The following is a 23,829-nucleotide window of genomic DNA, read 5'->3' on the forward strand; positions in this document are numbered from 1 at the left end:
AGCCTCTCCAACACTTAAGCCTTTAACATAGAGTTTGAGTGCTGGGGAGGTCCTGTTGTAGTCACTTAATTTACCCTTTGCCTCAGTGCCCTGCTTTCCTAGAGTCCCCTTGAGTGAATCTTACCCTTGTGAACATCGCCATCCCATGTAAGTGCAAACTGACCATCTTATCAATAAATGAGCACAATTACTCTGGCAGGCCAACTAAAATCTAATGCTGGAACTAATGTCTGTGCCTGCACCCTGAGTTTGTTGGAATAAACCAACTTCTGTGGTTCAGTTAGAAGAAGATGGGGAAAGTGGCTACCTTGTGTTAATTTTTGCACTAATTGAAAATAGCATATCCCTTTTACATTACCTGGAAAAGCTTCTTAACATTTATACTTCCAGATATTTTTTGTCTTCAGAAAAGCCTAATGGATTTTTAGCCTATTAACTTTTTTTAAAACGTTAGCAGATTCCATTAAATAAAACTGTCAAGTTCCCTTTGCGTTTGTGTGGTAAAGTGCTCACGTCAGGAAACGATCAAGTTAATAGGGTGATCTAGTAGGTAGAGTGTTGACTTGGACTCAGGAGACCTGACATTCATCTACAAGTTTCCTATATGACCTTGGGTGAGTCGCTTAATTTACCTTTTGCCTCACTTCCCTGTCTGTAAAACAGCGATAATGCTTTCCTAACTCAGATGGGTGCTGTAATAAAAAAAAATCCATTTTAGGCTACAAGGAAAAGCTTTATACAAGTAATTACTGAAAATAGAGGGTTATAATGGAAATATTTATGCATCCTTAGCTAGATTGGATTTACTCTCTGCTTCAAGTTCAGCATTCCAAGATGCCTTGTACAACATATCATAATATACTATATACATAAGAGACAACATAGTATCCTTCACCACCCTGTCTCTGCACAACAAGTAAGAGAGAAGGCTTTCACGAAACTCAGAGGTCTCTGTGTTGACTTACATGAGGAAGTCTTGAGGGCATTGCTAATGCCCATCTGATGTTAGGTTGAGCCAAACAATTATTCATTAGGCTCAAACAACCTTATTTGCCAGGTTTTTAATTAAGTAACATTCACTTAGGCTCTGATCTCAGCAACAAAAGGAGTCATAGTAAATGGAGCTACTGCATATTATCAGTCGACACACTGAATTCTTAAAACCTGATCAAGACAGGGCAAACACCATAGTGAAACTTTCTGCCAGTCTGCCCAAAGTGTGAGTGTCTAGCAACAAATACCCACCTGATTTTCTGTCACACATTGAACTTATAATTTAGGTAATTTTAAAATACTTCTGAAGCATTCAGAGCTCGTACACTAGTCACTTTCCAGAATTCCAACTAAAGTAGATAATTAATCAAACTCGAAGTATTAAATGCAAAAGGAATGCTGTAAACTTAAAAACTACCCTTCTGTCTGAATTTTTAACCACTTATTACAAGTAAAACCAATGTATTATAACTGAAAAAAGGAAACAATATTTTTCTTTGTATATAGTTGGTTTCACTGAATTTTTTGTATAGAGGTCAACTTTCAAGTGTTCTTTCATATGTAGTAGAGGAGAGAAAAACATTGTGAAATAGGAGGGTGTGTTTGTAGAACCACAAATATTAGCAGAGGGACTCAAAGGCAGGTGAAATACCTGACCTTGCTTTAAACAATTTTTTAAAAGTGGTAGCGATTCCAAACTGGTTTCCCTTTAAAGGGTCCTCATGTCGCCATTTTGACTCTTCAGTTTCTGCTTCTGCAGGGTGAAAATATCAATGTCTGTCATCCATAATCAGGCTTTCCTTGTGGTCTTGGAAACAAATGAACATCTTGACTCAAATATATTGCCATGAGCTAACTTGTTTGACTTGCCAGTGGGTGCTCAGAACCTTTTAAAAAAAACCCAAACAGATGTTTAATGCCTCCACATGTACACTTAAAAAAAAAAAAAAAAAAGCTGATATATTGGCAAGTACAGTAACAACTCACTTAAGGTTGTAGTTATGTTCCGGAAAAATGCGACTTTAAGTGAAACTATGTTAAGCGAATCCAATTTCCCCCATAAGAATTAATGTAAATGCGGGGGTTAGGTTTCAGGGAAATTTTTTTTTGCCAGACAAAAGGCATTATATACATTTTAAACAAGCAATTTAATAAAGGTATAAGTTTTAAACAATTTTAAAGAAACCATTTAATATTACAGTCATCATTGCTGAGTGTGAAGCTTGGTGGGGGGGTAGTGTGCAGGTGCTGTGTGTTTACAAACATACTGTACATACAGTACAGTATTATAGTTGTGAGGTGCCCCTCCTTACCCCGCACAGTGAACTGGCAGTGGAGACAATGAGGTAGGCAAGGAGGCTGAAGGTGCCGTAGGCTAGGAGAAGCACCTTGCACAGCGGCAGCTTCCCCTACTCTGCAAGCACCAGGGGTGGGGGGCTCAACTCTTGGCCTACCCACTCCACCCCTTCCCCCAAGACCCCACCCTTAACCCACCTCTTCTCCCCCCTCTCCCCTTTGCTCCGCAGGCTGCGTCCTCGCTCCTCCCCCATGGCAATCAGCTGTCTTGCGGAGTTCAGGAGGGTGGGGGGAGGAGCAAGGACATGGCGTGCAGGCTCCCCCTGCCTCCTGAATGCTGCAAGCCAGCTGATTGCTGTGGGCAGGAGGGAGCAGGGGGAAGGCCCTGCGGGGGTGGGTGTAGGGGAGCTGATAGGGGGCTGTCAGCTGTGGACAAAGCAGGCAGCCAAACAACATTATAGTGGAGCATTGCACAAGTTTAAACGGAGCATGTTCTGTAATGGAGCAGGGATGTAAGATCGAAACAACGTTAAGCGAGGGGACGTTAAGTGGGGAGTTACTGTAGGAAGTTCTCACAACCACCACCTTATTTCTGTGCAAACAGTAGGATCTTCTTGAGATCACACCTAAATCAGATCACCACCATGAGAAATAATGCAGCCTCGGTCCATCAGAATGATTCTTAGCCCAGCTGCTTGCAGTCTTATCAGGTGTAGCAACAGTTTCATATGGAGTCTAGTTGCCTAGTAATTATCAATCCCCTGAGCGATCATGTCAGAAAATGTGAAGAGTTGTGAGGTCCATAGAGTGGTGAGGCTTCTGAGGAAAATGGCACCAAGTCTCCAGGGCCTTCACTCGGAAAAATCAATTGCATCATTCACCTATGCAGCTCCACTATTGCTAGCAAGAGCAGAAACAGTCATGTAGAGAGGGCTTGCTCTTGAATACAACAGACTCTGAAAACCCCCAACATAGTTTAAAATTAAAAAAACAAAAATGTGGGGGGGCAGAGAAGGTTTCTCTGAGCAATTGCCTGTAGCCAGTGCTGTTGCATATGACCAACTTTTCCTAATGTAGATGCAGCACCTGCAGGACAGACTTTTGAAATGAAGCCTAATGCTTCAGCTCACTCTGCTTCCTATATGTCATTCACAAAAGATGGAACAGAGGTAGAATTGTGCCTAAATACATTCACTCTCCCCCCCTCCCCCCAAAAGGAAGTAAGCTAAGAGAATAAAGAGGTCAGTGGGAAGGTAAAAAAGGTATGGAGGTATCCAAAACCTCATATGCTGAGCAGTCAGCCATGAGCTGTATTTTCTTTTGAATTCTAATTTTATAAATAATTGTGTATTTATTACCTTACAAAAAACTCTTCCATACAATGAGAACTTTATAGTGTATAGTATAGCCCAGAACAAAATGTATTGCCAAGCTTTGAAAACCCCTCTTACAGAAAGGATTTGTAATGAAAAGAGTAACACCTCTTAGCTGATAGCTGCACTGTAAGTGCTGATTTAATAATATGTTTTCTTTCCAGAGGTCACTTGTGCATTGTTTAATTTCTTACAGCTGAATTCTTAGTGCCTGTGCCCCAGTAAATTTTTATGGATAATAGCACCATGAAAATACACAAATGAGCCCATTACATCTCAGTAACTCCATATTAACTTGGCAGCCCTGGTCTAGGAAAGTGAAGGCAAAATTAGAAAACTAGCTATTATTCAATACTGACAGAATTTCCAACGCTCCATACAAATAAAAATGCTAGTGTTGCCTTCCTATTAGGTCAGATTCTTCTTTGTCCTCACTCTTGCTAAATCCAGATGCCACCGTCTGACAATGGGTCTTTATGGGCCAGGGTGCACAGATATTATGGCATCACTTCTTCCTACTCTTATTGAAGTAGTATTGAATGTGAAAACACTGGTTTTCAAATTACTTGGCCTTTTAGGATTTTCCCAACATAGCTGTCTGGCTGTTGTTTAAATATTTATCTAATCATTTTGTGGGGACTGTGCTCATAAAACCTTTTCTATTTCCTCCTTTCATCCTGTCCCCCTACTGCTGTAGCAAATTCAGTAACCTGTCCTCCTTGCTTCTGTTATATTATAGCAGGCTTAGGAAGTACTAGCCAATATATGTAAAGACTCCCTAAAAGACTGTTTATGTTGCAGTATTATTAAAACATCTGTGACGTTCTATCGGAGGTGTGGGCAGACAGTACACAAGTGAATTACTGATGATTTTAATACCATGAATAATCGCTCTTCTCTTTTAGTGAAATTAATTTAATTCAGTTGTTTTAACCAAAGCAAAAAGAAAAAGGATACCCCAGCAACAACTCATCATGTGGCTCTGTTTTGTATTTTACTATTTCTTCCTTCTTTATAAAGTGTTGGGGTGGGGGGGAGCGGAGTTACTTTTACTTGGCCATAAGACTTTTTCTCTGATGAAACCTGGCAAATAAATTCTTGGTTTGGGAGCAAAGCAGTTTTTTTAAAAAAAAGTTTAGAAATCTATTTCCTGAAGTTGGCTGAAACTGTGATCTTCTATATATTTTCAGACACTTTTTATACTTCTGAATCCAAAAATCATTTGCAGATTTTTTTCCAAATAGGAAATTTTCAAATCATTAGTTTATAAATAACATCCTAGTTATTTCTATGCATGCACAGGGGTATTTTTAAAAATAATTTCCATGAGGATTTACAATGCATTTGCACAACAGCTGCATCGACTCATGCCAGGGAGAGACCTGCCAAATTTGATTCATTTTGGGTTTTTTACATTAATTTAAAAGCAAGTTTTAAAATGAAGGATTTTATACTGCGTTTCAGGGAGATTTTAAAAAATCTTCTTTGAATTTGCTCACTATGGTTCTCATAGAGAGCCCTGCAGCAATACATGGAGTAAGAAGAGTTAACAAAACATAGATCTTATCAACTCCTAAGGAGTGTCTGCAAAATTATTAATCCCCTGCAGTTACACAGCAGTTTTCACCCAGAGATCTCTCATACATCTTTACAGACGTACATCGCCCTCATTTTACGGCTGAGGAAAACAAGGCACAGAAAGCTTAAATGCCTTGCCCAAGGTCATGCAGCAAATCAGTTGCAGTGTGTGGAGTCAGAGCTACAGTCACCTGCTTCCCAGTCACGTAATCAGACCACTAGGTCATAGCTCCCTCTCCATGCAGATTTTCCCTTGGAAAAATATATAACACATAATCTGTTAGAGGGAATGTCAGTCAAAGCACACACAAAAAGAAATAGCTATCACATTTCCCAGAGTACTAAAACAGTAACTGGGGAACGCAGGATAGGGGACAATAGAAAAAGAGATCAGGACAAAAAACAAAACTACATAAATTCTATCGGTCCCAAATATAGAGCCAGTACAAACCGCCTTGTGTTCCCTCCCAGCACCTCCTTAGGCAAATAGCAAGTTCAGATGGGTGGAGTCAGAGGCAAACAAAATAGCAATATAAATGAATACAGGTATTCTTACAAAGTAGCCACCCTAAGGAGGGGAAGATCATCCTTACATTGCTCTGGTTGGGATTTCAGTGTGCAGTTAGGCTGGCTCTTGGTGGTAGGGTTGCCAATTTAGTTGGATATATTCCTGGAGGTTTCATCACACAACATAATGTTTCATTCCAGGAGACTCCAGGACAATCCTGGAGGGTTGGCAACCCTACATGGTAGCCTGACTGACTCTCTTCAGCCTCCTGGATTTCTGCTATCTGCTGAGATACACTGTTCAGTTTCCCAGAAATCCTAAAAGGCTCAGTCTTCCCTTGAGTAGGAGTGTGGAGAGTCAGAAGGGTCCTCCCTGCCTTTGATGCTTCCCTTCCTGCTACACTCTAAACACAACCAACCAGAGTAAAACCAAAGCCTTTGGGTATGTCTATATGTACAGAGCTGCAGCGGCACAGCTGTATCAATACAGCATGTCTGGTGAAGACACACTCGTCAGCAGAAAAAAAAACAACCACCACCACGCACCTCCCCGAACAGCAGAAGCCTCCTGCCGACATAGTGCTGTGCACACAACAGTTTATGCTGGCATAACCTCGGTTGCTCAGAGGGGTGGTTTATTCACTCCGCTGAGCAACATCAATGACGCCAGCATAAGCTGCAGCGTAGGTCTCTGGTTCTGGTAGTGTTACTAGCCAGTTCTATCTCTGCCAGAGCAATCTGGGAAACAGGGTCCTGAATCTCTGTCATCAGTGCTGCTGTAGTCCGGGGGCAAGTCCCCCCTGACGCTCAGTCTGATATTTCAGGGGCACCCTGTCCTGTGGATCTACACAGGAATGAAGATTGGTGAGGAACCCTGCAAACGAAAACCACTGAGTCCTGCACAGCTGTTTAACCAGTAAATGAAGCAATTACAAACTATGAAGTAAATGATCTACAACTGGGTAGTTACCCAGCGGAATTCATTCTCTCTCTTTTTAAAAGGCCTCAAACACGTATTTACAGAAACATGTATGTTAATTTATTTGAGACAGGAACAATCCCCACAGCAGCTGTTTTACTCTCTCAAGTAATTTAATATGAAATTTTAAAATTTCAATTGGTTTTTCTCTTTTAAGATAATAGGGCAAATTTGTATTTTAAAACAGTCTAAAGAAATACATTTAAAAAAATAAGGCTGCTAAACAGCAAGATAGTTACATATCACCTCATTTAATAAATCTAAATACTTAAAAGCAAGGCAAAACATGTTTAAGTTTCATGTTTTCAGTTACACATATAAGAAGAAAACATTATTCTTATCAAGTATAAAGAAAAACATTTCATGAAAACACAATCTAAAATTTCACTCATGGAAGTTTTATTTTTATCTATCTTTCCTCTAGTATCAAAATATTTTCTGTTACGGGATAATGTTAGAGAGGAAATGTTATCAGTTAACAGTAAGATTTTTAAATTAAAATACGTAGAATTGCTGCATAAATGTATGTAATTTATAGTAAATAATTTTTCCTTTTGAACTTGCACTGAAGCCATTTGTCACTAATGTTTTAGTGTATTTTTTTCAAACAGGTTTTGTATTGTGTTTTTTATTTTGTACTTGCTAATGAAAGGACAGCATTTATTTTGTATTAGAGTTAAGGTTGTTTTGTGATGTAATTTATATTTCTGTATGCTTGATAAGAAAAGCCAAGTGTGTATTTTGTGGGGCATGCAGGAGAGAGTGTCACTTAACCAGATCCAGGAGTTTCCTTTCACTTGGAAAATTAGTATTAGTCTGGTTTGGAGCTAGAAAGAAAATATTTTGTCACCTTTTTTATTTATTTAACCTCCCTCAGTTTCCTTGACCAAAGCATGAAGTGTAGTTTTCAAATTGCAATTCCCTAAACATTTTACTGTTCTTGCCCTTAGAAATTGCCTCTTGCAATGAGAAAATGTCAAAATTCACTGTTTTAAATTTAATGGTGTAATGTGATCTTGTTAAAAAGCAGACACCTTGCTCTCTTTAAAAAAAATGTTAAGCATTTTAGCATCAATAAGTAGTTAACTTAATAAATCAAACATGCCAGAAAACAGTCTAAATGCCTTGAAGAGTGTCCTGAAAGTGAATTTTTTTTTTAATGGTGTGTTATAAGAGGGATCAAAATCACCCTTAAAATGGGATCATTTGTATAGTCTACAGGTAGTTTGGGAGCTTCTGTTCTGCTTGTCTCATAACACAAAGGACAAGAGGACATTCAATGAAACTGAAAGGTGGCAAATTCACAACAGATGAAAATAAATACTTTCACTCAACGTTAGTGCAACTAATCAGACTGTGCAACTAATTGCCACAGGATGTCACCGAGTCTAAGAATTTAGCAAGGTTCAAAGAGGGATTACGCAGATAACAAGACTATCCAGAGTGGTTATAAAAGAAGAAATTTGGAAGAGATGTAAAACCTTCTTCAGGTTTAAAACAATCACTTAACTCTCAAGGATTAGGATGGAGACCAAGAGGGGGAGGGGCTCACTGGTTACTGGACTAGGTAACATGAGGCTGATCCCGTACGGCAGTTCCTATGTTCTTACCATAGTAACCATGGAGAGGGGATAGTTTCTAATGAACAACACATGCCTAGACTAGACATGCCTTGGACTAGAATCCTTGTTTTGTGCCGCTAAATTCAGATCACTTGAGATTTTTTTTTTTTTAAACTCAGCTATAGAAATACCCAGAGGTTACAACAGTCAAAATTTGAAATCAGGATAATTTGTAATGACTTGCACTACAGAAACAGAGTTCTGTAAACTTCATAGAAACATCATCATTTACCTTCAGAGTAAGTGTCCCAAATCAATTTTCCAAGCCCAAGTGTAAAGTTGTGCTAAAGTAGTGCTTTATATTGAAAGCTGGTTTCAACCTCAACTATGGAAAGTCTACTGCCTCGCCATAATTTTTAAAACATACTTAAAATAAGGTACAAACTCACAGAAAGCAAAGTAAGATGCAATTCACAACAGTGGGAGTTAAATAGGAAAAGTTCAGCCTTAATATCAATATTCCTTAATGTCAAAGCATCTCAACTCTTCCATCCTGTGGGCCACTTCATGAGACCACTACCTTACATCCTCACTACTTGATTCTCAGTGTTTCATACTGCAAATCTTTGGTGCATTCACCACCACAGCTGTAGTGGATTGAGAAACACTTACATAGAGGAGGAAGTTTACTGGCTCATTGTCAGTGGGAATGCAAAATTGGATACACTTCATTGCTTCTCCAGCTCAATTTTCACATTACATTACACTTCATTTATGTGAGTGACACCATTGCCTTTTGCTGTCAACTTTTGCTAGCTAATTATTTAAGTGGTGGTTTAATAAATTATTTCATTGTGGTCAATGCAGGTTCTGGATTGACCAATGTTAAAACAGAAGAGATCTCTGAAGTAAAGATGGATGCAGAGTTCAGACATGATTCAGGATACGAAGTGCATCATCAAAAATTGGTGAGTGAACATCTAAAGCTTTAAATTTGTTTTGAATCACTGTGGCTAATAACGTCCTTACCTACAGGGACATTATGGCCCACATTTTTTTAATTGCGTGGTTGGAAAAAAAAATCTACACATAATTTTCACACACACTGTCTGATTCTGCTCCTTCTTAGATGAGTATAAATTGGGAGTAATTCCATCGGAGTCAGTAAACTTACACCAGTGTAAGACTAGTATGAGAGGAAAACACACACCATATTTGTGAATCAGTCACCAACCTGTATGGTCATTTATGCCTGTACCACGTACGCTCAATGCCCGTGATCCAAAAAAGTAAGAAAGAAAACATTGAACTGGGAACATCGTTAGACACGAGTAAAAAAAAAATACAGTGTTGTCCCAAGATATGAGAGATACAAGGTGGGTGAAGTAATAGCATTTACTAGACCAGCTTCTATTGGTGAGAGAGACAAGGTTTCAAGTGACACAGCTCTCTTCATCCGGGCTGGGAAAGGTGTCTAAGGCAGTGTTTCTCAACCTTTTTGATACCAGGAACTGGCTTGCTGACTTCCTAAACAGTGTCAGGGAGATCTCAAGGACCGGTTGTTGAGAAACACTGCTCTAAGGGATCATTCATGGTGAAGGGGACCATTCACCTTGAATGGTTCCTTAAACTATGTTCTAACTACTTATGCTGAACTATCAGTTCAATCTTGTGTTTAGCTGCCAGACTCTGGGTATGTCTGCACAGCAAGTAAAAACCCATGGCTGGCTCAGGCCAGCTGACTCCGCCTAAGGGGCTATTTAATTGCAGCGCAGACACTTCAGCTGGGAGTCATCTAGGCCAGCTAACAGGAAATGCCAAGGAAAGGGGTGTGGCCTAAGCTCTTCCTCAAAGGGAGTTGGGTGCCTCCCTCCAAAATGGAGTTCAGCAACTGTCTCCACTCCCAGGGTTGGTCAACTAAGCCATTTTTGCAAGAAATTGAGCATCAGAGAGAGGCAGCAGCAGTGGCGTCGGTCCCCTTGTAACCTTTAGCCCCGTGGTTAGGGCACTCAGCCAACATATGGTAGACCTGGGTTCAGTTTTCAGGTCTCTTACCTCTCTGGTGTATGCCCCTACCACTGGGCTGTGAGACAGTGTGGTGTGGGGGTGTCTCAAACTCTTCTATGGGAGCTGTTGCATAGTCTATAAATAATTAAATATTCGTTGAGCAAAAGTAAGACTGACTGGCTCTCTAGCTCAGTGGTTAGGGCACTATGATGGGGTGTGACTCACCACTGCGGCACCTCCTGCTGGCAGTCTTGGGAATTAGTTCTGCACCCTCTTCTGGTGGTGTCTCGCCCACTGTCACCTCTGTTCCGGGACCTATGTCACTCCCAGGACCACAGCGTCCTCTGCAGTGACATTACCTTCCAGATGTGCCACATTCTACGTTTCCCCGCTTCCAGAGGAACCTGCAATCTACTGTCCAGCCACTCCCTTCAGTGGCAAACTGCAGCCTCTTTGCCCTTGCATCATGGCCTCAGGCTGCAGATCCCTGCAGTCTGCCAAGAGCTGCCTTTAGCTCCCTAAATCTCTGCCTGCAGCACGGCTCTGCCCAGGGTACTTGCTGCCCTCCACCTACAGCCAGTTCTCCTCCCATCTCAAGCTCCTGGGAGTGACTGATCCTGCTTTGTTCTGCAGCCCTTCTTATATGGGCTGGCCCGGCCCTGATTGCCTGCTCCTATACAGCCACCCTAAGTCTGCTTTTAACCCCTTTTCTGCTAGTGTGGGGCATCTGAGAGGTGGGAGACCCAAGTTCAAATCCCTTCTCCATATCAGGCAGAGGAAGTAATTGGGTCTCTCACATCACTTGTGAGTACTCTAACCACTGTTAGGTTATAAAGGGTCTGCCAGCTCCTCCCCTTCCCTGACTCACTCACTTTCAAAGGAGAAGATTCTCCACTAGATTTAATTTGCAACTGTAGTTACTTATATCTTTATTTTGTTTGATATTTTTGTACAGTGAGCAATAAATTACACTGTGAGGTAGGCGGGAGAAAGACCCTGCCTTAACAGTGCATTGTGACTCTTATGAATACAAGGATATCCAAATGAGAGAACACGTCTTCTAACAGGGACAGATCCAAAGCCTGTTGAGAAAGATTCCCCCTGACTCCAGGAATCAGGACCATTTTGAGCAGGACCATTAGGAGTAATGTAGTGGAAGATTCTCGCAGCAATGTTGCAATTTACAAGCAAATTGTTAAATCTGTCTTCTTGCTTCCTCTTTTGCGAAGGAATAATACATGGTGGAATTTCAGATCTTAGATTTCTAAAATCCTAATGATAAACTTGGAAGGTTTCTTTTTAAAATATATTCTTAAACCTAAGTAGTTCTGAAAAATTAAAGTGGGACTCAAATTTGCATTTGAACTAGGTAATGACTGTGTAAAAAGATACTCAGCTCTTTGATGCTGAGAATTGAGAATTCCCAGGGTGACAAGCTAATCCAAAATGCATTAGCACTAATTTGGGAAATTCTGCCACACCTCACTCAGGAGGGTTAAATATTATGATGAAATAAGTCAGAGAAAGGTTATTTGGAAGAGGAAACCTGGCACTAGTGCATTTCAATGTTTCATTTTATTGCCTCTGTGTCACACACAGTCAATTATAGTAACTCCAAAAGTGACCGTGCAGGTATCTGTGCAAGCAATTAGGAGCTGCAGCTCCTTCTACTTGCTAGTGGAAAAGATAATTGTATTGTATTGTATTTGGTAAAGAGAATATTGTATCTCTTTAAAAACACCTGATTTTAAATTGTGTTATCCTGTGTTATCTACTGATAGCCAGAACCATTACTCAGTATTAATTAGGAAGTCATCCTCTTCATATATCACATCAGTTTAGATTTTAGTGAAGGCACATACTGGGGTAGTATTCCCATATTGTTTCAAATGTACTGTGACTGACTGAAAATACATGACAAATTTCTTATTACCATACACAGTGTTACCATCTTAGTCAGACTTCTTACTGGAAAGACACATTAATGTTGTTCTAAATCAGTAAGTATTCCTAAGTATTATTTTCTCTTTCCCCTGACTGGAGTTATTTCTGAGTTCCGTCTCTGAGATTGTCACCTGATTAGGTGTAATTTGAAAGCAGCAGGTGTAGACATGCTTTTAGATTTCTTTTTTTCTCATCTGGAAGATTTTTAAAGAGAAAATCCCTTTGGAATATTTACTGAGATGCTTAGAACGCATATGTAAAACATAATGCAGGGCTGCAATTAATAATTGACCTGAAGTTGCAGTTATTTTTCTATTGATAGGTATTTGTGTTCTAGTAGGATCATACATTGTTTTTCATAACTGAAAATCCTTCAGGCCTTCATCTTCTGCTAACCTGTATGAAGTAAACAGAAATTATCTAAATTTAAAATAAGTATATTTGCATGTTTTTGTGTACATGCATGTAAAATTGTCAGGAGACATTAACACTGTCAGCACAACAAATTATGCAAACTCTGTACATTTTATGTCTGTTGCATTGCATTTTTAACATTGCTTAAACATCTCTTGTTGACAACAATGGAACAGCATATTTAATTTGCATGTTTTAATGCCTTTACATAGAAGACTGTTTTCTTTAAAAAATGTGATACAGCTCTTTGATTCTTAGACAAGAATTTGAAAAGGAGGAAGAAGCAGGAAATCAGCTAAATATTATGCTCTTAACTTGCCCTGGTGGGTAAATGAAGATATAAGAAAGAGCAAATAATTTCTCCTCTATTTAATCCATATATATATTATATATGTAGCTTGTCTACAAGACCTTACTCAGATGATAAACAAGAATGTTCATCATTGAGAAGCAGACAGGCAGTAGTTATTTTAATTATATAAAAATAAATTAAAAATAACTATTTTCTCTTCACTCTGGAAAGGCTTGATTTGCCTTACTAGGCACCTTAAAATAGAAAGTTTATTTTCCCATTTGCTAAACTCTCTCTTTGCTGCTAGACAAATCACCTTGCTTTCTTGAACTTTCTCCCCTTAACCCAGCTGGTTACATTGAGGCTTCATTGTTATCCTGTAGGTCTAAAATAAGCCTTTATATCAGACAAGCACATCATGCTTACCCAACCCAATCTTGACTATATGTAATTTCATGAAACATTTAATCTTTTAGCATCTCAAAGGTAGAGAAAAATATACATTTTTCCAATATTTTCCCTCAATCCTCACCAATCAGCCTGGGGTTTGTATAGCCATCGCCTAAACTAGGCTGAGCAGCAATTACAAGTCATATTTCAAGTGCCTCTGAAACTGATGGGCAGTGCTGGCTTAACAGCCTTGGAGAGAAGTCCTCCATGGATCCACAGAACTGATACTGGTACTGGTACAGTAGCCATTAAAACTTGCCACACTGCCCGTGTACCTTTTCTATGACAGAGAGAGCTTAGTGCTTCAGTGACCTGGTTGCTGCACTGCTGAAGAGATTGGAACACTGGGGTCATGAAATAACATTTCTGCAAAGTCCACTTAGACTTTTTGTAAATTGCATAGAAGACTGTACAACTTAGCTAAATAGCAGAGGGGATTTCATTACTTATCTGATTTATTTTTTTTTTCCCTAGGTATTCTTTGCTGAAGATGTGGGTTCAAACAAAGGTGCTATCATTGGACTAATGGTGGGAGGTGTCGTCATAGCAACAGTCATTGTCATTACCTTGGTGATGCTGAAGAAAAAACAGTACACATCCATCCATCATGGTGTAGTGGAGGTGAGTAAAGGTTACCAAGCAAAGCTGCGCTTACGTGAATGGACATGGCAGCAGTGTGCTGTGAACAACCATGTAAATCCATGTGTTTACAAATGGGCTAAGAAAATGAGCTCCTTGATTAACCAGTGATTGAAAGTAGTGTGGCTGTCTTGTTAAACTAATAGTATTATTCAGCAGGATGGAACTGAATGATCTGAACAAGTAAATATGAGCACAGCAATCCATAGGGTATGCCCCATCTAATTAAATCTGAAACTGCAAAAATCTGTCCAGGAATTATCCATGACCTATGACCTTTAACATGGACATTAATTTCCCTTTAGAATTTAGTAGCTGCAAAGAGAATATTGTATGGGTTCAAAAATCTGAGTTATTACTATTGTCATTGGGAATTCACATGTAAGGACTTTTTTTAATTGGTTTCTAAAAGGTTAACTAAACAGTTAGCTAGGATTTGTGGATTTTACTGTGTACAGTAGCAAATGCAGATTTGCCCTACACAGATGCTGTATTACTTTTTGTTCTACCAACAGGACTAATTCTTTCCAGCCAACAGCCTGTGATTTACAGCTAATATGAAACTTACAGATGATAAAACTTGCAAGATCTTTTCTCAGAATGAAAACTGCTTCATCTCCCAAAGTGCCCAGTAAATCCATCACATACTCACAGTACATTTAAAGTAGTACTGTGGCTACCACCTGCTGTGATTTCATGGAACTTCACTATAAATAAAAAGCATAATGAACTTAAAAAAAAAAAATCTCCTCTTTTGGTATTGATACCCAGAACATTCACTGTAGATATCTATTCATTTTGCATTAGTGCATCATATCAGGCAATCCTCAAGAGATTCAGATCTTTTCTTTCCAGAAACCTCCAGCTAAACATTTTCAGTTTTAAATTAAACTAAATTTTGCTACTTTCTTTAGGATTTGTCTTGCATTTGTCTTGGCAGCAATTGAATTCGTATGAGTGACACTTCAGGCCCTACAGGATACATAGGAGGGATGATTCTTAAACACACACAGGTCATTATTCAGTGCAGAAGAAATTTAAAATTTTGGGGACTCTGTTTTATTTTTGTGACGTATGTATTTAGTATTCTTATAGCCCAGACAGAATTAACCAGATGACCATTGTGACTGACTGGTCCTGTGCCGTAGGAACTCTTAAGCTTTTAATTAAAAAAAAAAAAAAAAAGTAGGTTTGGATAAAAATGGAGAGGATAATCTTAGATCTGTGTGAATTTCACAAAAATCAAATCAGACATTTTAGCCTAAGTCTTGTAAATACAGTAGCAGCTTACGTACAACTGAGCAGAGTATTTCAATGACAGTGTAACTGACTGGTGAGTAAATAATAATAGCTAGCATATACAGAGGACTTTTGAATCTAGCATGAATACCTAATCAATTAGTAGTACAGAAATTAAGGCAGTACTGTCTAGTGGTTTGTTTGGGAATGGGCTCAAGGATTCTTGATTGTGTCCTTGGTTTGTGGCCTTAGTCAAATCACTTAACCTCTCTGCCTTAGTTTCTCACCTGCAAAATTGGGATAATACTTATCTATTTCCCAGGGATGCTGAGGATTAATTAGTAAATGTTTTTACAGCACTTTGAAAAATGTAAAGCTCTGTAGGCAGTAATCTTTGAAGTAAGGATATTCCAGTCCAAAGAGGATTAATTTATCTGGCAAAGTTGTGCACTAAAGGCATAACATTTAAAATATAAATAGCTTTGCATCTGGTCTACATTAGATGTATTTTGACAAACTAATTTTGGATCCCATCTGTTTACCTTGTGTCGGAAACTACTATGACAATTTAAATTTATGTGAATAGGTGTAAGTTTACAAAACAGTTTCCATTACAACATGCTCCTAGCTTTCTGAAAATCCTCTACTGAGGATAAAATTCTTAATATTTGTTCTCGAATGTGATTTTGGGGGGGGGGAGGAAATACTATGGCCATTTGAAAGGTGTTCCAATATTTTTTTAAACAGATTTTTAAAACTGGCTCAATTTTGATGGTTAAAATTTTCCATGTGAATTGTCCTCGTTGAGAGGAGGACAACCACAAACAATTCTGGGGGGGACAAATTGTTAACTGATACGAATGATTGCAAACATAAACAGTTAAAAATGGGGTACAGACATTGTGCATCATCGCCTTAAAATAAAATCCCAAACTCTAAACATCTTTGCTTACAATATACTTGAGGTCTCTAAGAAATATTGCCTGCTATTCCAGCTCTAAAGTTAGAGTAAACACTCCTTGAGAACCAGCTCGTGAAGTCACATGAGGATTAGCTGCATAGAAAATCTGTACGTGAGAGCAAAAGGGGCTGTACAGACAAAAGAAGAGGCTATTTACGTAAAGGAGAAAAATGGTAGTGAAATACTGCCCATGCTTATACCAAGAAGTATTCTTTCTCAGAAAACAGAAGTTGTTGTACCAATAAAATAAAAACCAGCAGGATCTTATTAAAGGGAAAAAGGCAAAATACCACATTTATTGTGAATACAGAAAGAATCATAGTAAGCAGTTAGTTATAGCTATAACATTCCATTCAATCTCATATTTATTCACACATTCATTCATACAAACACACACATACAGACCCACACACACAGGTTCTGCAAGGTTGTTATCATAGTTACCAGCCTTAGAGTTGCTCATGCCAAGCCACTGGCCAGGTGGCCTGGACATGAGGAGGGAGCAGGGCCTGTCAGATGCTCATCTGATGCTCCTGGAAGTTGGTTTGCAGAATCAGACCCCAAAGTTCTCACTTTTTAGAGTCTATTTTTATAGGAATTTCTTCCTATGCCAGTCTATGGGAATTGCTTCATCATGCTGTTGCTGAATCAATCAGCAGATAGCACATTCCTGACGGCTTCAAGATGTTATCTTGTTCTTTGGTTCTCCCATCCTTGAGGCTGTTGGGTGGATTCCAGTCTGCCCTCCGGGGTGGGGGGGTCCTCTGGTTATTTCCACTTGACGCCTTCTTCAGCCGATGGACACTGGATTCTTAGGCTGGCGCCTCCCTGATCATTCAGTTATTATCCACACCAAGCATCCATCCACATACATCCTCTATCTCTATTTTAATCACAATTGTTAATACAACAAAAGGGCGGGGAGTCTCTGGGTGCTGTTTCTGTTGTTACAGAGTATTGCTTTGAGTCTCTCTCTCTCTGTGAATTGCTTTGAGAACAGACTCTGTCTTAGAATGTACTAACACAATTAGCAGCTTGCAAGTTTCGCACATAGAGGGAGAGAAACAGTACCAAAAACCAAGAGACCTCTTAATTAGTAATACCCTGGAATTTAAACTCTGGGGAATCAAACTCATTTGTGATTTTAATACAGAACTTCTTTAATATGATCCAACAAAGTGCTGTCATTGTTATGCTCTCTAGAGCTTTGGCATGTCCATACCTGGAATACTGCGTTCAGCTCTGAGTGACTCAGATTGGACAATATGGAAACTGCTAAGAGAAGAACAAAAAAATGGTTATGGTTGATGGGGTTGACTGATAAGAAAAGCATAAGAGTTAAATGTGTATAGATTGGCAGAGCAGAAACTAAGCTGAGACATAAGTCTACAAATACCTGAAATGTGTAACTATCGAGAAGGGAGGAAAAAATATTTAGCATCATAAAATAGGTAAAGAGAGCAGCAGAGAAGGGAAATGGAGGCTGCAAAGTGGCAGTGAGATCAGAGAGTCTGGGATATAATCACCCCCAGAGAAGCAGAAGAATTCTTATCATTTGACACTTCTAAAACAAAACTGGGGGGGAAATTACAAGAAAATTTACAGTAGTGAAAACTGACTAGGAGCGAAACTAGATGTCCTAATAAGTCTTTGCTATCTATAGATTCCATGATTTGGTGACTATAGGGAAATGTGTTATAAATTAGCTTATCAGATGTAGGTTTTACCTTAATACGGAATGTTCTATTCAACTTTGCCATGTTTTCATAGACACACATATTGCTGTTGCCCTTACAATACAATTGTTTATAATGCTCCTGCTTATCTCTTCAGTTTCTTATCCGTTCTTTAGTCTCATCTGTTTCTGCATCTGATTAAATAAATAAAAAGAACAGAGAGTATTCACCTCATCCTGTCTCACATCTCAGGTAGATTGTACTGTGTGCTCCTCCTCCCCTCTGATTCTGAACAAAGGAATCACACGGGGAGCTCAAAGCTAAAAGAACAGGTGGAGTTCAGTACAGTATTGTCTAAAGCTTTAATAAGGAAGAGTACAGCACAGCCATGGCCCAGTCCTGTAGCCCAGATTCTCTTCGTCCAGGGCCAGTCTAGTGGCAAGGCCAATGGGACTAGCCATTTAGCACCAAGTATCGGAGGGGTAGCGGTGTTAGTCTGTATCCACAAAAACAACGAGGAGTCCAGTGGCACCTTAAAGACAAACCGATTTATTTGGGCATAAGCTTTTGTGGGTAAAATACCCACTTCAACTTTGAAATTACAGGTACTGTTATTAATTACTTGTATTACATTACTGTGTAGGGCTCCAGTCATGGCCTAGGACTGCCACTGCACTAAGCACTGTATAAGTGCGGAACAAAAAGATGGCCTCTGCCCCGAAGATCTTACACTTTAGCCTGATTGTCTCTACTGGGCAGTACTAAAATACGCATATTTCATCATTATAATTAAAAATGTTGTTGAACAGAATCCTGATGGTGGAACATAGTCCTGGCCAGGTATTAAATCACTGAATTGTGTTAGATGCAATATAGCCATGTATAGGGCAAGTGGTAACCTGTGAAGAGAGGGTATTTTAACAGCAGGAGCCAGCCAACTAGTCTGGAGATAATTGCTGAGACTCTCTTGTGGGCAGAGCCTGCAGCACTGTCACCATCTCCCACCAAGCCCCGCTAATGCCAGGGCTGCTATCGCTGTGGGAAATAGTAATGAGGACTCTCCAGGAGAGGTAGGATAGAAAGGAAAGAACACTGGCAGGCACGGAGAGTCATTAAAATGTAAGGGCAGGATGGTACGCTAGCTGCTGAGCAAGTCATTGTACCAGAAGTCTCTTGGGGATTTGAGGGCAGAGGTTGAAGAGGAGACAGGATGTGAAGTTCCCAAGGGCTCCCCTGCCCTTGATAAATTGGAACAATTGTTGACAGCTAAGCTGAGCACTCATCCGCTGCTTGCACCAGCTGAAAGAAACAGTAATATTCTGGCACTATAAAAATATTTTTTTCTTCGGAAAATGAAAGGTTTGTTCCTACTCCCAAAAGCTAGGGGAATGTAAAAGAGCGAGCCTCCTCTCTAGCCAGCAGTTGGTTTGTACAAAGCCACGTGCTGTGTCAGCTTGACGCAAGACACACACTTTTCAGGTTTGTCCCAGGACAGTTTGTGTATATTTTTACATCTAACAACATTGCTCATTGCAGGCTCAGCTTTAAAAAGCCTAGCACCCTTTAATGACAGTATTTTAATAAGAGAAGGGTCCAGTTACATTCCAGAATAGGGACAATAGGAAGTGCCAAGTCAGACCAGACCAGTGATCCATCCCATTTAATATCCTGTTTCCAATAATGGCCACAAGAGAGGGCAAGAAACCCTGCTATAGCCAATTATGGAACGACCTGCCTGTGGCAGCAGGGTCCGACCCTTAAAGTTAGTGATCTTGCTTGACGGAGAAGGGAAAGGATTATTCTCACGCATACAGATTTTTTTTTAAAGGCGATTTACAGTCAGTTGAAATTGGAACAAAGGTGGGGAGAGAAGATTTTTAGAATGGATGCTAAAATAGGGCTGATTTTGATGCAGCAAGTCACCTGATGTATTTTTACATGTGACACTTTTCTTTTTTAGTCAGTGGGATAACATGAGGTAGGAAATGGTTCTGATGGTAAGATACTGTGAGATGCAAGGGGCTAATCTAAGTCACAACCCATGCAGACAAGGCCATAGAAATAGGTAGATTAGCTTGCATTTTCCCTGAGTGTGGAACAACATATCCCTTATTTTCCTCTGAGGCTTCAGGTAACATAACTTTTAAAGGGGGACAGACTTGTCCTCCCCACGTTAAAATATTTCCAGTGTTGGAGATCATATTTCAAGAAAATCAGGCATCAGGTTTGTTTAGTCTGGAGAAGAGAAACTGGGGGAGGCATAATTTTTAAGTACATAGAAGATTGTTGCAAGGAGGAGGGAGAAAAATTGTTTTCTTTAACCTCTGAGGATAGGACAAGAAGCAATGGGCTTAAATTGCAGCAAGGGAGGTTTAGGTTGGTCATTAGGAAAAAACTTCCTAACTGTCAGGGTGGCTAAGCACTGGAATAAATTGCCTAGGGAGGTCGTAGAATCTCTATCATTGGGGATTTTAAGAGCAGGTTAGACAAACACCTGTCAGGGATGGTATAATACTTAGTCCTGTCATGAGTGCAAGGGACTGGACCAGATTACCTCTCAAGGTCTCTTCCAGACCTACAATTCTGTAAGCACTTCTCCTTTACTTATTCATCAAAAGGTTAGACTAAACTAGCCTGCTACATAAGATTTCTTGAGAGAATACATTTTTCATTATCCAAAAGGTTATTTTATGCTAAAAATAAAAGGTTATTTTTGCTAAAGGTCATTACATACAGAAATTCACATTAAAATTTTCATAGCTAATATTTTAGAGTAGTTTAGAATACTCTGTGCCCTTCCTGCTTTTAAGTCTTCGGACAAAGTAGTTTTTTTTTTTTAAAGGAAGATGGCAAACACTAGAGGTAAAGGATAGCAAATAGAATAGCTATGGGGGGGCGGGTCCCCCTAATTACCTATTAAAACAGAGCTAAGGAAGATAAGCAGGCGATGGTAGGTTTTGAATACACAACAGTTATGTGTTCACACATTAACATTTTTTAACATTTAGAGAATGGTCTCACCACCTCTAATGTGGTATAGTTTCACATTACTGTAATGTTCAGTGAAGGAAACTAATATATGGAGCAGCGGTTACTCAGAAATGAAGTTTCAACCACTGAGCTGTCATTGTTCCTATCTGCTAAGAAATTAAGTCACTTTTAGTTAAGTAGAAAATATTTAACTAGGTCAGAAACAAAGCGCTGATATTGGGGACCAAATTCAACCCTGGAATAAGAGGACGTGTTCCCCATTAAATGCTATGGGATTGTTGATGGTGGGCCCTCATCAGTATCCTTAATTTTTACTAGCAAATTTGAAAGGTCCCAATTGGCAACTATAGACAGTGTCTAATAGGGTCTAGCACAAGCCACCTCCTACTGTTCTGCCAAGGTGGTTTGTATTATTGAGATTCTAGTTACACGCCCTCTGTGCCAGGCTCTCTGCAAGCACAGGAAGAGTGACCTAAGCATTTGCGATCTGGAAAACAGCCAGTAGATGAAGGAGGTAGGAAAACAGGATGCCAACTGTCTCCCTTTTCCCCATTTTTGTCTGTCAGGTTGCAAATTCTTTGAAGCAGGGACAAGCAGTAGTGGTAAGCACACTGCAGAAAGAAGCTGGTCTCTCTCTCAAGCAAACGTAACCACTTCTGATGACTAGTTCTTGTCCTGCAGCTTACAGCAGCAGAGAGGCAAGCCATTGCTGTCTAGGGCAAGAGGGAGGTTCCCTCAGGCCAAGGCAGTAGGAGCAGGGCTGAGCTTACCTGCCTGCAAGTTACTCTTCAGAGAAGCTTCTAGTTAATACTCCAGGTGTTGAGCCATAACGCCCTTCATGATTTGGGTCCTGGATATCTTTGAGAGGAGAGTCAGCCTCTTTCTTTAAGCTGGTTGTTGAGCGCTAATAGACCTTAGTGTTGTGGTGTCTGTTCACTGGAGAACCATCCCATCTAGAATTGGGTCCATCAGGGCCAGAGTCTGTTGACGAGGGCAAGCTCCAAGACTTACCTCCCTACTTAGGCTTTTCCTGTGCGGGTAGGGTTGAGGAGTGAGCCCTTTGCTTGCTTGTCTGTCTTATGGGGTTGAAGCTTTCCTATATGTGTTTAAATGCACTGATAAGAGCTCAGAATATAAAAGGGAGGAATAAGTAAACTTGAGCCATTGTGTGGATCAGAGGAAACCTGACCATGGCCCGTTTTCTCCCCACTCTAGGTGGATGCTGCAGTGACACCAGAGGAACGCCACCTTTCCAAGATGCAACAAAATGGCTATGAAAATCCAACCTACAAGTTCTTTGAACAGATGCAGAACTAGAACACCACAACAGCCTCATGAGTTGGACAGCAAAATGATTGCTTCACTGCCCATCGGTGTTCGATTCTAGAACAAAAACACTCTGTTTTATTATTTACTCATTACCGCCTTTTGACAGCTGTGCTGTAACACAAGTAGATGCCTGAACTTGAAATAATAAAAATCAGTAATGTATTTTCTCTCTTTACATTTCAGTCTTTACACTACATTATTAATGAATGTTTTTTGTGTACTGTAAAGAGTTTAGCTGTATTTAACTAGTGCATGGATAGATTCTCTTTCCCAATTATTTATCATGTGGCCCCTTAGCCAACTGTATATTATTCTTGTGATTTGTGGCAAAAATTAAGTCCTTCTTGAAATATGCTTTAAAGAATTGATGGGGGATGCTTCCTGTGTCTTAGCTGCTTCTCTTTGCTGAGATTTTTTTTTCTGATCAGTAGGCATTTTAAAGTAAAACTACTTTTTTTAAAGTATTCCAGATGAGTTATTTTCTTCTGCAGTTGCATTTTATTGTACAGATGGTTGCTTCTGCTGTATTAGTGATGTAGGAATCATGGGAATACACATTTGTTTCTTTGTGCCTGTTTTATGTGCACACCTTAGGCATTGGAAGGTAAACTTATTTTCTTTTCCATGTACCTTTTTGATCTTTTAATAAAAATTAAAAATTAAAAAGAATCCCTGTTAATTGTGAGCACTTTCGCAGGGGAAAAAGTGCCTGCTGGTTGAAAATTAATGGGGATCCTACAAATGTTTCTGCAGGATGATTGTACAGAATCATTGCTTATGAATTGATAGCTTTCTACACTGTGTTACATAAATAAATTAAGAAAAAAACCTTTGGACAAGAGTTTTCTTTGGAGGCAGAAACAGCTATGTTGAAAGTAAACAGTAATCATCAAACATTCATAGAGCTGGAGGGAAGGGGTGTTTTCCTGCAAGTGGATATGGACCAGAACATCCACAATTTGACTATAGAGGAACAAAATGGCAGTGTGGGGAGGGGGTGTGGCCTTTGGCACCCCTACCCCTCTAACATGTCATTTTTTCACTTTGTATGATAGCGTTTTAATGTAAATAAATACATTCCTGGAGGAGTTCCATTGTAGTGGTGTGATTGTGTAATTACCAACCTCCCTCCTCCCCCACCCCCAATAGCTTGTCTAAACATGTGCAGATTGATGTATACAAAGTCAACACCCACGATACAGGAATGATTCACTGGAAGGTTGTTCTCTCATTACTACTGCTCCTCCACTGGTCATGCTGTGCCAGTTGCATTCTCATGGTGTCCCATTTAAATCAATGTAATGTTGAGCTGTATGAAATCCGTTAGCAGTCCTGAAATCTGCAACAAAAGCATAACTGCTACGCAGCTCTTCTTTTTCCACAACACCAATGTGTGGTTTGCAAAGGCTAAAGACAAAATTGCTTTCCCTGGACCTGCCTGAAGAGGATGAATCGCATGATAATGACAAGGTAATACACAGCTGTTGTACCTCTCTCTCTCTTGGTGATCCATGAAGCAGGGTAAGATTGGTGTTCATCTGCCTATCTCACCTACAGTGCCAGAGCTGGTAGTCATGCTCAGAGGCCGGCTACTGGATC

General features: G+C 39.8%; 1 protein-coding gene across 4 annotated transcripts in view; it reads left to right on the forward strand.

Annotated features, from left to right (window-relative positions):
• APP (amyloid beta precursor protein) overlaps positions 1-23,319 on the forward strand; it is a 295,526-nt gene extending 272,207 nt beyond the window's left edge. For all 4 annotated transcript variants that reach the window (XM_073363102.2, XM_073363091.2, XM_073363122.2 and 1 more), the window contains 3 exons: positions 9,156-9,256; positions 13,870-14,016; positions 22,117-23,319. In XM_073363102.2, coding sequence (XP_073219203.1) covers positions 9,156-9,256; positions 13,870-14,016; positions 22,117-22,218 — 350 coding nt within the window. In that variant the 3' untranslated portion in view covers positions 22,219-23,319. The remainder of the gene's footprint in view (positions 1-9,155; positions 9,257-13,869; positions 14,017-22,116) is intronic.
• The last annotated feature ends 510 nt before the right edge of the window (positions 23,320-23,829 follow it).

The sequence above is a fragment of the Lepidochelys kempii genome, chromosome 1, assembly GCF_965140285.1.
Source record: "Lepidochelys kempii isolate rLepKem1 chromosome 1, rLepKem1.hap1, whole genome shotgun sequence".
Taxonomy (NCBI): domain Eukaryota; kingdom Metazoa; phylum Chordata; order Testudines; family Cheloniidae; genus Lepidochelys; species Lepidochelys kempii.